General features: G+C 43.7%; 1 protein-coding gene across 1 annotated transcript in view; it reads right to left on the bottom strand.

The window, feature by feature from the left end:
- The window catches only part of gabbr2 (gamma-aminobutyric acid (GABA) B receptor, 2), a 971,826-nt gene that overhangs the window by 775,850 nt on the left and 179,879 nt on the right, over positions 1-16,097 (bottom strand). Inside the window, 1 exon segment of the mRNA XM_068004534.1 lies at positions 2,432-2,569. Coding sequence (XP_067860635.1) covers positions 2,432-2,569 — 138 coding nt within the window.

Here is a 16,097-nt window from a genome sequence, read left to right on the forward strand (position 1 = left end):
ACAGGTCCCACCTCCCCCAGAACCGGTGCGAATGCCCCAGGAATCTAAAGCCCTCCCCTTTGCAGCCATGCAGTCATGTTCTCTATCCTCCTATTTTCACTAAGTTATGCTCTCAAATTATTTTTTGCACAGTGGCCACCCAGAAAAGACAAACATGTGTAGTGGAGAGGAAGGGAGTGGAAATGAAGCAGGAGGAAGAAATTGTCACAGATGGTTTAGACTCTGATCAAAACAAAATATACTAGTGTAGAAAAATCTGAAGTTAAATTGTAATTAGAAGTATGTATTAGTATTTTTAAAATACAACTGTTGAAAAACATAATGGTTATTTTGATTTTTTTTTTAAGGACAGGGTAATATGGTTTTGAGAGTGACTCGTTAACATTTGAGGGTGTAACTCAAACTAGGTGGTCCAAGTGAAGTACAAGACCATGGACGAGAGGCAAGATTTTCCACTACATTTACGCCAGCTCCACAGCAGAAGGTGGCAGATAATTCTTCAGGAGCTGCTCTGCTGGCTTCCCACTTACCCTTGCCACTTCCAGCATTGTCCACCAGAATTGACTTTGGATGTTTAATACATCAGCCCGGTTATGGGCAGGTGCACTAAAATTAGATGCAAGTGATGGGAACACTGGTGTTCCGTGTTAATATGGATAATGGAGGGAGGGTGGAGTTTTTGAAACAAAAGGACTAGAAAACCTATGTAAACAATCAAAGGGCAATCAATTGCATAGGCTAATGCATTTTTTTTTTAAAAACTTTGTTTTTGCCTGTGCTCACTCCTGAGGCTGCTGGCCACTCTACACTATGGTACTCTGCACTCAAGATTTCCCGCAGCCATTCTCTAACCACTCCCAGACTGGCTCCCTGGGGGATGCCAAAGAATCCTCTGAAATTATGCAAAATAGCTAGACCCCAAAATGACAAATCACTCAGGATCAGAGGTGCATCATTGTCACAGGCGGAACCTCCATCACAGCCAAGCTGTGCTGGGACTCTGCAAAAGGAGAAAATCCCAGCCCAAATTGTTGATTAAACCTATCTGCTTATGTAGTAAAAGAGGAAGTGAATGCTCCAAGCTAATGTAAGGCCGATGTTTAGTCCTAGCAGTATGCCTTAAAACTACTAAATGTGTTTTGCAGATTTCAGTATTATGAAAAATGTAATTATAATGAACTGAAGAAAAGCAATCACAATCAGACAAGCAGCAATCAATTAACTTCACTCAATAATCATCTGTAAATTAGACAAAATAGGTTAAACAGCTACCTGCCTTTTTCTTTTTATTCTTACTCTTAATTTATGGGAAGGTAACTCTTTCTGATGCTTTATCTCTGCACTGTCTTGGACAAAACTTTCCTTCACCCATTCCTAATATATTTTCATTGTCTTTTCCCCAAATTTGCACCAATCCAATTCTAAAGCTATTTACATGCACACAGTTATATGGACACCTAAATCTTTCTTTTTTGAGACTTCAAAAAAATAACCCACAATAGTTTGGGTCCTTCCCACAACCTCCACTTCTCCTGTTGTTGAGTTCAAATAAATCCACACTCACTCTTAATAAATTGTCCTCTTTTCTGATTACTATGTAATTTCAAGTCTTTCCAAGAAAAGCTACTAACTGTATGTCTAAAGTTGCCCAAATGCAAATTCACCAATTGTTTGATTATGAATTATTGAAACTGATCTAAAATTAACAGGTATAGTTAAAAAAGTCTTTCAGCAGTGCTAACTGTTCATCTTCTTTATCCTGCTTAATTCTTCTAAATCCCACTGTTGTTCATTTTTTATGTCAAAGAGGGCACTGTCGAACCTATTCACATATCTCTGCTGTATGTAGATTTGTGTTGCTTTCAATGTATGACTAAAAATACCAATATAAGAATCAATGTTCACAAAATGTAAATTGTGTCTCAAAAATAACTGAAAATTGGGTCCGTAGGTTTCTAGCCCCAACTTGTTGCAATTCTGTATCATTTCAAACCACCAACTATGAAAGGCGTACATTACCATTGATTGACCAGCAACTTTAAATCTCAACTCCATTATAAGGCTACTTGTGATTAAATATACTTGCTTGCAACAACTTAAACTCATTGTATGCACATAAAATCATAAATACTTTACAGAACTACTTAGTTGAGGAATTATGTAATATATATTTGAAATATTATTCAGAATGTATCGAATATAGTAGAGATACCTTTAAGAAGTATCAATTTAAAAAGAATAGCTATTCAGTTTCCTTTTCATATGTTCTGTTTTCTCTCTTGTTTCTATTCTTATTCACCATGTTCTGTAGCTATTTAATTTTGTTCTGCCATAGAACAAGCTGGAAATTACTACAACTGTTCGGGAGGTTAAAGAACAGAGAACAGGCCTATAAGATGCCTCAGCTTCAGTAATTAATAATATTTCTTACCTGGACCAGATTCCATTCTTTAAGTGATTCAGCAATGATGGATGTAATAGATGGGCACACTCCACCAAATATCATCAGATGCTTAGGTCCATATTTGATGCCATCAAAGAAGGCTTTGAGTCCTTTTGCATTATCACACTGAAATAAATAGGAAAATACATCCCATTAGAAATCTAGAATGTTAACCTGAAGCTTTGACATCATTAAAAATAGAAATGAACACAAATACATAATGAAATGTAAGGAGTGCAGTCTTAAACAGTGTTCCCTTAGGACTGGAGATTTAGTTCATTTTTGCAGAAGGAAATTAAAGTTTTCAACTTATAATGGTTGTGAAACCTACCAGTAAAGTATATATTTTCAAACTTTCCTTTAGACTCCTACTCAAGGGTATAGTTTCATATGGTGCTGCTTTATAACAGATAGGAATTTGAAACTGGTATCTGTGTCACTCCTCGGCCAGGTAATACGGATCACTCTATATGATTCCAAAAATGCATCCAAGTGCTGGTCAGTTTTAATGTTGGTGAGGAGCTATTGTATCAGTTAGCTCTTTGTGAGCATTAAAAAGTTGAAAAATGAAGTTTTAAAAGGTCCTTGACGGTCCAGGCCATCACTCAGGAACTTTGTAAAGTTTGCTTTGTTCCAATGAACTTATACTTAGCAGATGTGAAGCACAAGCAGTGCAAGACTACCTGCTTGAGGTGGTCACACACCACTTGTCGAATTTCAGAGTTACACTAGACAGTTTGTGATTATGCAAAGCTGAAACTACTTTGCACTTATGCAAACAGTACTGTATAACTGGCCTATTTTTCAACTAATTGGTGGACTGAGATCGAGAGTGAAGGACTGAAATGTCATCTGGTAGAGCAGGCAGTCACTCTTCTGCTGACTGGAGAACATTTTGGCTGTCACCGAGTACCAAAGTGCAGAATCAGTTCTACAATCACCTTAAAGGTCCACAAGATTTTTTTGTTGCATAAATGACAAGTTACTTTCTATGCAGTACAGTAAAGGTAGCGCCTAAATAGTTTTTGCTGGCTAGATGTATATTCAAGTCAGTCATGGGGAGTGCAATTGAATAACTTCACAAAAAATATGGCTTATAACTGAATCTGACTATTTTTAAAATGGATCTTACAATTAATCACTTTTATATATTTCAAAGTAATATATAATGCAGTCCACGTTATGCCTCCACTGTGGTGTATCAGGGAGAGAGAGAACTGGATAAGTTCACCTGGTGATGGGTAACCGTAGTCGCCTGGAATTTTCTTGATTATCTTGTGGAATTGGAGAGCAATTTCTCAGAGTTTTTCCTGTCTCTTTTTTTCCCTCCCCAGGAATTAGTGGGGGAGAAATTCGACTTGCACCCATAACTAGTGCAAAGTTGGCAGAGCGACTGCTTCACATGCTGGGCTGAGACCTGAACCAAATTTGGCTTCAGGCCTCATCTAAATGCTGCCTGCGAGCAGTGGTCATCCCCTACAGCCTGCCAGTTGGGGAGAGTGAGAAATCGGCCAGCTCTCATGCAGAGCAGGCCAGATCTGGGGGTGTTTCGAACCATTATTCACAGAAAGAGAAAAATATGCACCTTTATGAATTTGCAAAGTCCAGGTCTGGGGGGGTGTTGAATTAACTGGCAGCAGGCTGGAGTTTTTATGTGGGCCCAGGAAAAGCAAGCCTGCTTCTCCTGGGCCTTTAAAAATACCTAAAATTTCTTGGCCCTGTACACCCAAGTCCAGATAATTTTGAGAAGATCAATGAATAACATCAGAGTTAGGACCATCGATCTTCTCAAAATTATCTGGACTTGGGTGCACGGGGCACAATGTCAACTTTGCAGATAATTTTCCAGGTTTCTCCATTGTTTCTGCGGCTCTTCCATTGAAGTTACGGCGGACAACAACAACCTGCATTTATATAGCGCCTTTAATGTAGTAAAACGTCCCAAGGCACCTCACAGGAGCATTATCAAACAAAACTTGACACCAAACCACGTAAGGAGACATTAGGACAGTTAACCAAAAGTTTAGTCAAAGGGGTAAGTTTTAAGGAGCGTCTTAAAAGGAGGAGAGAGAGATGGAAAGGTGTAAGGAGGGAATTCCAGAGCTTAGGGCCTAGGCAGCTGAAGGCATGGCGGAGTGATTAAAATCTGAGATGTGCAAGAGGCCGGAATTGGAGGAGCTCAGCGATCTCAGAGGGGTGTATAGCTAGAGGAAATTATAGAGGTAAGGAGGGGAAAGGCCACGGAGGGAGTTGAACACAAGGATCCGAATTTTAAAATCGAGGCGTGGCCGGACCAGGAGCTAATGTAGATCAGCGAGCACAGAGGTGATGGGTGAACAGGGCTTGGTGTGAGTTAGAATGCAAGCATCAGAGTTTTGGAAGAACTCAAATTTATGGAGGGTACAAGGTGGGAGGCTGGCTAGAAGAGCATTGGAATAGTCAAGTCTAGAGGTAACAAAGGCATGGATGAGGGTTTCAGCAGCAGATGAGCTGAGGCATGGGTGGAGATGGGTGTTGTTACGGATGTGGAAATAGGCGGTCTTGGTGATGGAGCAGATATGTTGTTGGAAGCTCATCTCTGGGTCAAATAGGATGCCAGGGTTGCGAACAGTCTGATTCAGCCTCAGACAGCGGCCAGGGAGAGGGATGGAGATGGTGGCTAGAGAACGGAGTTTGTGATGGGGACCGAAGACAATGGCTTCGGTCAAACGGGAGAACCCCCAAGGAAATTCACCCGAGGAAATTAACCCCGATTGTGTCCAATTTTGGGTACCCTACTTTAGGAAGGAAGTCAAGGCCATGGAGAGGGTACAGAAGGGTACTAGGATAATGTTAGTCAGGAACAGCTTTAATTATGAGGAAAGACAAGGAAAACTGGAGCTCTTTTCACTAGAACAAAGAAAGTTAAGAGGAGATCTGGCAAAGTTGTTCAAAATTATGAGGCGTTGTTGATACACTAAATAGGCAAAAACTATTATCAATGGTCAGTGAGTTGGTAACTGTAGGGCATAAATTTTATTATCACCAAAAGATTAAAGGAAAATGTTAGGAAAATAATTACATAAGAGTCATTAGGTTATGGAATGCCTTACCAGAAACAACAGTGGAAGCAGAATCCATAGTAGCTTTTAAATATTTGAAAATGAAAAATTTTAAAGGTTATGGGGAAAGGGACAAAGCTGATAGCTCTTTCACAAAGCAGGCACAGGCACGCTGGGCTGCTTCTGTGCTATAAAATTCTATGATTATATCGTGGCTCCAGCTAGTGGCATGAGTTTATTATTAAGCAATCAATTGGAGCTGATGTAGACGAGGTGTTCTCAAGAGATAGATTACAATAGTGAGATTAGAAATACATTTTTCAATTTCAAGTTAAATAGGTCTGAACCAAAATGTGGACTGTTTATGAAATTGTAAGAATCACAAATTCTACTTTTACTGTACTTCAGTACATAATTATTTGTGCTGACATCCTATGGGTATGTACTCATACAATTGAGATACTGAAAACACACATTTGCAAAACGGAACTTGTGGCACGTAATACACGGTTACTTCAATGAACCTGAGTATTTGATATTTTGCTACACTGTTCCCCTAATAACATGTTTAATGTACTTAAAGGAAAAAACAATAGAAATTGATGGTATTTAAGAATGTTTCAAAATTCTAAGAAAATCATTACGTTAAAAAAGGTGTATAAAATGAAAGCATAGTCATTTTAGTAGCAATTCCAACAAATCAATAATGAGAAATTATCTATTCTTGGCATTGCATTTTAAACAGATGTCGATATGTACTTTGCTTCCGTATTAATTAACTATATTGTTAATTTAATGTTTCACATAAATGATAATTAAAAAGGAATATATTTTAAATTTGCTATTGCTATGTAAAATAAAGTATTTGCATATTGTAATGTTAATAAAATACAATTTAATATGGATGCAAATTATATATTTTCAATTGTTTACATTTAGAAAAAGAAAAAAAAAACAGGGCTGAATTTCACAGGGCTTGTCTCGATTGTCCACCATAACCTCGGCAGAAGATCCACGGAAACCCCAGAGAAACGATGGGCATAATTTTGACCCCGAGTCAGGAAGGGGTCGGGGGGGGGGGGTCAAATTGCGGACAGGAAACCCGGAAGGGCGGGTTTCCATGTCGTCCTTTACGATTTTGACGTAAGGATGTCTTTTTTTTTAAAATGTGTTTGCCGTCCGACTGACTGGCCTGATTGACGGGCTGGCCCCAGGTGGATGCGAGAGCAGCTTGTTGGGCCTGGGGGAAACACTCCTGCTCCTCCAGGCCCACAACCTATGCCAGAAAGGCACTTACCTGTTGGTATTAGGCCTTCTCGCCTCCTTTCATGTGGTGTAAAAGAGAAGGCCCAGGAATCCCCAGCCCCCAGGGGTTGACATTGGAAACTCTGGAAAAATGGAGACCTGCAGCCTCCTTGGAAGGTTTTAATCACCAACCCGCCTCCTGGGAGCAGGTTGGTTGCCCGCCCCGGTGAAAACTGGAAGTGGGCGGATTGGAGATGGGTCCAAAATGGTTGCGATTTTGAATGCCTCCCCCGTTTTTCCCTTTTAAAATCGTCCCTGATGTGTGCATATAGTGAGAGAAGCACAATCATGGGAAGAAGCTTTGGTGAGGAAGTTCCAGGTTTGGCAAAAATGGGTCTGGAAAGATTGAGGAGGGCATCCCTTAGTTCTAGAAGCATAGAAGCATGGTGGTGGGTATGAAGGTGAGGAGAAGGGGTCTGAGGAACACTGGGAAGGAATCCCAGAATCCGGGAGTACTGGAACAGAGATCCCAGAGTCTAGAAGCACTGGGGAATGGGTACCAGAATCCAACAGCACAGCATTGGATCCCAGGCCCAGCAACATTCAACACGGCAATAGAATCTGGTAGCATTGAGAGGCCCTGGGTCTGGGTACACTTGGAGTCTTAGGTTCTGGAGCACTGAGGGGAAGGAGGGGCCAGGAGACTCTGAGGCTACCCCTACACCATATTCCCAGACTATCTGCCTAATTTTCAGCCTGAAGCTAGTTTTAAGTGTAAAATGTGCTTTAATACTGTACTTGCTGACAGTAACATATTCTGTTACTAATACAGCTGTGATTAATTATAATGCTTATAATCAGATAACACAGGTGACATAATTAGCTTCTCATAAACAAGGGTTAAAACACAGGTGGCTTAATTAACCTGCTCTGCTTAACAAAAAAGTTCTCAAAATTCAATCTGTTTATCTTGTAAGCAAACAAAACCAGTCAGAAACAAGCTTTCTAGGATAATAAACACATGAAAAAATACATATTTCACAATTAAATCTGTACCTGTTTCTCCAACAGCTACCACAGTTGCAACCTGTCTGTCTGTCCGTCCCTCTCTCTCTCTGACTTCTGCTCTTTCAAGCAAAATTACATATTTGGTAATGGTTTAAATGTGAAAGATTACCTAGAGTTTAAAAATTCTCCAGCTGGATTTCAAGTCATTTTCAAACATAAAGAAACATTGAAATGGTGTCAGGGAACAAGGAGACAAACCTTGTGCTCAGAAAATCGAAACAGAACTCTACTGATGAATGTTCAGATGGCACAGGTGTGGGGAATTTCCTTCAAATGTTCTGAGAAAATATATCCAATCAGCAGGCTAAAGCCTTGAAGTGAAAATTTCAAGCTACAGAAAGAGAATTCAATGGGTAAATTTAATCAATGTTATTGGGAATAGGTAATTTTTGTTGTTTTCATTTTATTTGGAGAAAAAAAGATGAAAGCAGGTGGAAATTTTTGTGAGCGATTTGATTGGCTTGCTTTCTCTTTTACTCCCGGGTTCTTCTGACTGGTCATTCAGGATTGGTTATTTTCATAAATCCTTAATACTTTCTCATTGGTCATTTTCAGAGTTTTCATTGGTTTTGATTTGTTAGTTCCCTTCCTCTTCAGTTCTGATTTGCTGCTGTTTTATTTTGAGCCAATGCAGAAAGTATGATGAAGTACGTGCGACAGGAAATGCGTGATAGCAAAGTATTACACTTACAAGGAATGTCTGCTACACACAAGACTTTTAATATATTAAATTATAGATAGAAAGAAAGATAGATAGATAGATGATGTAATGCATAACTACTCTTATAAATATCCTAGTGGTCAGTTTTGGAGTGGCATTGACAGCAAGACATCTTCATGTCCCAGATTTTTTGTTCAAAAAGAATTTTCTTAATTTTCACACCTTTTCTCCCATGCAGGCAATCTGCTTACTTCATTGTGGTTTACTTCAGAAACTTACTTACATACATTGGCCTCAACTTCTATTGGGGGATGGGAAGGGTGTGTGGGGGAGCCCGTTGGCGATCTTAATGGCAGGGGCTCATTTTTAATAAATATTTCCAGAGTCACCCCCGACAACCGGCCAGCGGGCAGGAGTGGGAATCTGGCGACAGGAGGCCACAGCCGGGGACCTGTGGGCAGGATCACCAGAAGGTGGAGGGGATTCTCTGGCTTCGCAGTGGGAGGGGCAGGCAAGAGTTTCCTCTTAATGAGGGATTGGGGAATGCTGGAGCTGGGAATTCCCCGAAGATCATGGCGATGCCGGGGCCGGGGATTCACGAAGATCGTGGCGATGCCAAGGCTCGGGAGGCCCATGGACTACTGCTCCTCTTGGCCCACAAGGAGTTCAAAGGCAGGCAAAGTTTTAAAACTTACCTGGGCCTCTTCTGGCCAGTCGGCTCCTCCCTCCATGTTGCTGCTGCGTGGACCTTAAAATTGCGTTATGATGCCGTGATTTTTGAATCTTAAGTAGGCCCCCGCCTGCTCGTCCACGACCTGAATCGTGGCACCTTGGAGGCAGGATCTCGATTTTTAGGATTTTAACCCTTTGGTTAAAATCAAGGCCATTGTCTCAAAAAGAAAATAAGCAGAATGTGATGAGAGATCACTTACATAGTTACATTGCACCACTGAGTAGTATGAAGTTCATTAGCCACCACAAATTTTCTTGTGCCCAATTCCCAACCTCAGTTTGAAATGCTGTCAAGATGATCAGTCGCCCTGGTACACTCTTGTGCACTTCCTAGGAACCAATTTCAGAGAAGCATTGCAAACATCTGTGCGTGGATCTGCAGCTCACCCTTTCAGCTGAAGATTGGTGTGTGGCATGCAATAGCCAAGGGCAAAGAAGAAAATAACTTAAAGGAAGGGGAAAAAAGCTCCCCAATGCAATACCAAATGTTTTCAAGGTCCACAAACATTAGCATAAGATTTTGTTTTAACCATAAATTCTTCAGTCAAGAAATTCCACAGTGGTGAAATCCCAGCACTTACCCCAGGATTGCACCGACCATGGAACTCCACTACTGACCCTGTCAAAGTTTGTGGGGTCAGGGGGAGAAGCCTACAGCAGGAGGCCATGGGCAGTTTAAGGACTGCAGCATCCCCCTGCCAAAACCCCCAGAAAACACAGGCGGTAACTGGCCTGCCCAGGAGGAGGAACTAGATTCTCTCTTCCGCACCCCCCCCCCCCCAAGTCCCAAGGAGGACCTATGAGCGAGAACACCAGATTTAGAGAGTCTCCACCCCTGACCCTACCCCTCCCCATGTTGATGGCTTTGTGCAGGCTTTGTAAGGGCAGGTGGAGGCTGTGCCTCCACAAGGTCATTTGGGAAATTCTGCCTTATAGCTGCAACTCAGTATATCCAAGTCCCAATCAAGAATGCAGCCATTCTCATCAAATTTAGAGCCGGATTCTAATGGAACTGTCAATATTTAATGCACAATATTAGCAACTAAAGTAATAAGCGCAACTGTTATTTTCTGTAAAAATATTCAAAACAAATTCAACTGGAAAACACTAACAAGGTCCAAGTATTTTGCTCCAACTGTACTGCTACAGATTAATCTAAAGATGCACAAAGGAAGGATTTTATTGAGAGTTTGGGCAAACCCTTGCCATGGAGGAAGTCATGAGTGAAAATTTATATAGATGATCACAATAATTGTGGAGTTCAGCTCAGATTTTGTTATGGCAATGTTTATTGACAGAGCAATCTTTAATGCAAAGTGTAACAACTATTGACAAGAATTACTTACTTTCATTCCATTTCTGTCTAGGGTTGAACAGTCCGTCATTCAACTACATGTCAGGACTGTAATGTCAATGAGACATCCTATCTTGCTCTCTCATGATCCTACTAATTGTAATTACAAGTGCAAATAAAAATAGATACTGAATTGGGACAGCGCTCACACTTGTGACACATCAGGAAAGAAGACGGCAGCAGAGAGATATTGATGAGGGAATCATTAGTTCAGCGACGCCAACTCCTCTCACTGACTAAACCAAACCAAGCTCTTCTCAAGTTGACACACAATCCCCAATTTTTAACTCGGGGCGGGAATGCGGCGGTGGCGGCCGGGACGGGAGGGAAATCCCCATGAAGTCGTCAGCAGGAGGCCTGAACACTTATCTCCGGGGCTTCATTTCCATTATAGAGAATTGCTACTTGTCGGCGGGTGGGAGTGAGATTTAGTGGAGCAGGAGGCTGCCATTGGGAACCCCAGCACTAAGGTAGGTTGTAAGGGAGGGCTGCAGAAGAGATTGCGATTAGGAGAGGAGGAGGTAAGCCCAAGGCAGGGGAGGCCCAAGGTTTTCTTGTGGGGTCCAGAGGAGCATTCCTGCTTTTCTTGGCCCACAAGGAAACATTAAAAAAAAAGTTTTTCAAAAAATCGAACTTACCTGGGCCTCTTCTGGCCATGATCCTGCCTGCCGCCAGGTTTCATTGCTGGCTCTGGCACTGGGTGTTGCAGCCACGATGCCAAGTTAAAATCGCTTTGGTGTCTGAATGATGTCACCGGACCTGGACATTTAAATCGGTGGGGTTAAAATGGCAGCAGGTGTGAATGTATCCGAAACTCAGCGGAAAGTGCCCAGAAGCCATTTTAATCATCCACTCACCTCGTTCCCATTAGACGGGCAGGGTTATAATTGGGGCTAGAAGTTATTTCACCTAGTAAACAATCAGTAAAGAGTCTGAAATGGTAGGTTGATAACAAAAAATGTTAAAAATTTAAAAATTATTTTTTTTTACTTTTCCCTACTGTCTCTTTCATTTATATCAATTATATTTGGCCGGCCCTTTTTTTTTGCTGTCTATAACTGTTTTTACATTGATTTTAATGTTGTATCTTTTTATTTCCTGGTTTAACAATTCAAACCTGCAGAGACAGTGAACGCAGCGTGTCAAAAATGCTGCGCTCTGATTGGTCGAGGGGAGAGATCACTCCTCTCGCATCTCTCAGGGTCCTAGCTTCGCTTGATCTGACGCTGGGCTCTGCTCCGCTTCCTATTCAAGGAAGTGACCATGATAAGTTAGTGGGTTAGTCTAAAACTACGGAGCGGCAAGCAGTGTTGGTTCACCCCTCTGAGCGATTTCTACCCCATTATTCTCATTACTCCACGATCATCCTGGAAGGCAAGAGAAATCCCAAATTCCTTTTCTCCACCAATAATTGTCTCCTTTACCCCTTCCATCCTCACATCTGCTACTGGTTGTGAGGAGCTACTAGATTTCTTTGCCTCCAAAATTGAGGCCATCTGCTCAGCCTCCTCCAGCCCCTCTTCCCTCCTCAAACACTCCAACTCTAACTTCTTAATACTACATACCTTCACCCCTATTGCCACCGCAGATCTCACCACATTTAATGGCCACGATATTTACGGGGAGGCGGGCAGGGGGCAAGGGAGCAGAGTTGTTGGGGAGGGGGGGGGGGGGGGCGGAAGGATCCCAGAAATAATCAGGCTGGCAACTGCACTGCGGAAGCCTGATTTAAATATTATAAGGAAGTGGCCGACTCTCCAAGATGGGACAGACATGTCCAGCAACCCGTGCCATAAAAATGGTGGAGGGCGCATAAACGGCAGGTTGGGGACATGTTTCACGATTTTTAATTTTTAAACCCCAACGCCCCACCCCGGCCCTGACCTCCCACCGTTCATGGGGTGGGGGGGGGGGGGGAAGGAGGGGGTTAATGTCGACCCCATTTCCTCCATGAGACCCACCACCTGCTCCATTTATCCCCTCATAACTCTGCTGCTGACTGCTTAACTACCCTTCCTTGGCCCACTGCTCGCCAATGCCATTGAAAGCTTCTACTCCTTCAGCACTATTCTCTCCTTTCAAAACTGCCATAATCAGCCACTCCTTAAAGAGACTACCCTCAATCCGGGGCTATGTTCTCTTCAACTGCCACCCCCATCTTCAACCTTCCCTTCCTCAGCCTCCAGAACATATTGTTGCCACTAAATTCTGTGCCTACCTCTCCCTGTTTGATTCCCTTTAATCCAATTTCTGTCCTGCTCATAGTACTGAGACTGCCCTGACCAAAGTAATCAACAGCATTGCTGCTGTGTGAGCCCTGTCAGAAACTGCGCCCGAGGATCTGATCATATCCCTCTTCCTGAATGCCCAATCAAATTCAATTTAACAGTACATAGCCTCAACGTCCTGCTTGACCCAGAGCTGAGCTTCCAACACGACATACAGTCCATCACCAACCCGTATAGTTCCATCTACAAAATATCACCCATCTTTGATCCTATCAGCCTCCACACTGCTTAAACTCTCATTTTTGCATTTGTCACCACCAGGCTTAACTTTTCCAATGCCTTCCTTATCTACCTTCCTTCATAGACTCCAAGTCAAATATTGGCAACATCTTATTCTGCAGAATATTCCACTCACCCATCATACCTTGCCAATTTCAATTGAGCTCCCTGTTTCTCAGCACAATGACTTCAAAATTCTTGTCCTCATAGACAATGGCCTCACTCCTCCCTATCCACTCTTCCAACTCTGATCCACTCCCTCCTCTCTCTGCTCTACCATCAGTGGCAGAAGCTTCGGCCATCTTACCCCCAGTCTCTAGAACTCTTTCAACCATTTTATGTCTACACAGCTTCAAAATCCTCCTTAAACCGACCTCTTTGACTTTGCCTTCACTTGCCCTAATTTTCCTCCAACTCCTTCCCAGGTCTGACCTCCAACTATGAAGTACCCTGGGTGTTCTGCAACATTAAATATGCTATATAAACACAAGTTCTTGTTGAATTGTAAATATCTCTGCTTATGAATTTGATATACAGAAGTGTGGGAAGATAATAAATGATATATTTATTTATAAAGAGATGATAATTTTCATGATTATCTTAAACATTTTCTACTTTATTACACACACATTCTGGGCTTGATTTCCTTTTTGGTTAGAACTGGGAGCAGGGTTACCACCAAACGTTATGTGATTCCCGAGCCTGTAGAAACTGTAGGAATTATTTACTGTGGTGAAGGGTTCAAATACCAGGGAACACAAGTAAAAAGCTAGAAATTTAGGAAAAAGAAAACAAGTGTAACTTTTTCACCTGAAGGACAATGGACTTCTAGAGTAAGCTCTCTGGGAAAGCTATAGATAGTATAAATAGAGCAAACTGAATTTGTTTCTGGAGATAAAAGATTGGGGAATATGGAAGTATTGGGCTCTATTTTAGCACCCGCTATCGGGTGCGTTCCTGGCGGGGGAGGCTCCGAAAATTGGGGAATCCTGGAGCGGGTCGGGAGCCCGGCTCCAACCCGCCCACTTCCGGGTTTTCCACAGACGCGCCGACGTGCGCGCGCAGCCCCCGCATGTGGGACACCTGCAGGCAATTAAAGCCAGCGGGGTGCCACTTGACAGTATTTACCTAGCTATTTCAGGTCATTAACAGACCTGATTAAGGGAATATGTCAGGAGGGATGGGATTTTAGAAACAACTGGGACTGATTCCCATACTGGGGGAAACACTCCCAATTGAAATGGACGTGTTGCAGCTATCAGCTTGTGGCAGCTGCAAAGGTCCATTTGACAAGGGGGGGGGGGGGGGGGGGGGGAAGACCCTCACTCATTGCAGGAGGCCACTCTGTCACTTGGGACAAAGTTTGGCCTCCACCACCCTCCTCCTAACAATAAAATTCACCAACTTGCACACTTACCCCGGGGTCCGGAGACATGTACCTACCTTGCGGACCCCCTCAGATGTACATCTTCCAGATGGGGGCCGCCGTAGCTGCAGTTATGACCTCCTCGGAGGGCGAACGGCATCACCAGCCTCGCCGGCCAAGCCGTCCACCTCTGACACGTGGAGCTCCACAACACAGTGCTGTGACACATCCACCTGCACAGCAGGAGGGAGGGCAACTGCTAAGCGAGATGCGTCGCAGGGGGCACTACCCTCGCCACAGGGTTCACAGACCGAGGCTCAGCTTCCTGGACCTCTCTGAGGAGCAGTGCACACGGAGGCTCAGAGTCACTCGACATGTAGTCGTGGACATCTGCAGCCTCCTTCATGCCAAGCTGCTCCTGGCTGGCCCGAGCACCATCCTCTTACCTGTCGCTGTCAAAGTCACCACTGCCCTCAACAACTTCTCCTCCGCATCCTACCAGGTGCCACCGGGGACATCGCCGACGTCTCTCAGTCGTCTGCACAAAAGAGTCCTGCAAATACACCTACACCCACTTTGCAGTGACACAATGGGTGGCATCAGGTGTGGGTCTTCATAGTGATCCTCAGGAAAGGGCATTATTGCACAAACCAGACAAGATTCGCAAAGACGTGGCAGTAGTGGTGACAATATAATATGTTATGTGAGTTGATCAGAAATTAAATAGAAGTAAAAACCATGACAAACCCTCAAACACCCTTGTGCATCCCCTTCATGCTCACAACACGTTTGCCTTACGCTTCCTACTGCACATATGTGATGCATGCCCTGTGGCTGCAGCACAGGTAGTGGCAGGTTGAGTGAGGCTGACCGTGAAAGAGATGCATGAGAGGGTGAGTATGAGATAGAGCCATGAGATTGTATGAGGATTGGGTTGAGTGGTAGTGGCGGGATGAGTACTGGCGAGGTGAGTAAGTGCAGGTAAGATGAGGATGAGCTTTGAGTGGGTATGAGGGGTGATGTGACAGAGTAGTGTTGGCAGTGCAGAAGGAGATGTAGGGTGGGGGCGGTGATGTGGCAGACGGAGTGTAGGGGAATGAGTAAGTGTACTCACTTTGGCTGACCTACTTAGGTCATTGCAGCGCCTCCTGCACTGTATGCAGGTGCGCGATATGTTGGTGGTGCAGGTGACCTCCTCTGCCACCTCGAGCCAGGCCTTCCTGGTGGCAGAGGCAGGCCGCTTCCTCCCGCCCGCCAGGGGGGGGAAGATCTCTGTCCTCCCCCTCCTCCTCACCCCATCTAATGATACCTGGAGTGAGTCATCATTAAACCTGGGAGCAGCCTTCCCCCTGGGCTGTTCCATGCTGTAATTTTTCCTATTTGTTGCAGCATCTGTCAGTGGAGGACTGCCCCTTTAAATAGAGCTCCTCCAGCTGACAGACCTTACTGCGCATGCGCAGTCCGCCCGACGCGCAGATCAGCAGTGGGGAACCCGGAACAACAGGTAAGTGGATCCAATTAGGCTGCGATCGCGAACGGGGCAGACTGATTTCGCCGGGCGCGTTACCCACACGCCCAATAGCCCCCCCGCCGCGAGCCCATAGTCTCTGCGAGGTCCACCGATCTCCCACCTAAGTTACGGTGGGATATTGAGAGAACACCTACAGAATTTCAGGGTCA

The sequence above is a fragment of the Heptranchias perlo genome, chromosome 2 (assembly GCF_035084215.1).
Source record: "Heptranchias perlo isolate sHepPer1 chromosome 2, sHepPer1.hap1, whole genome shotgun sequence".
Taxonomy (NCBI): Eukaryota; Metazoa; Chordata; class Chondrichthyes; order Hexanchiformes; family Hexanchidae; genus Heptranchias; species Heptranchias perlo.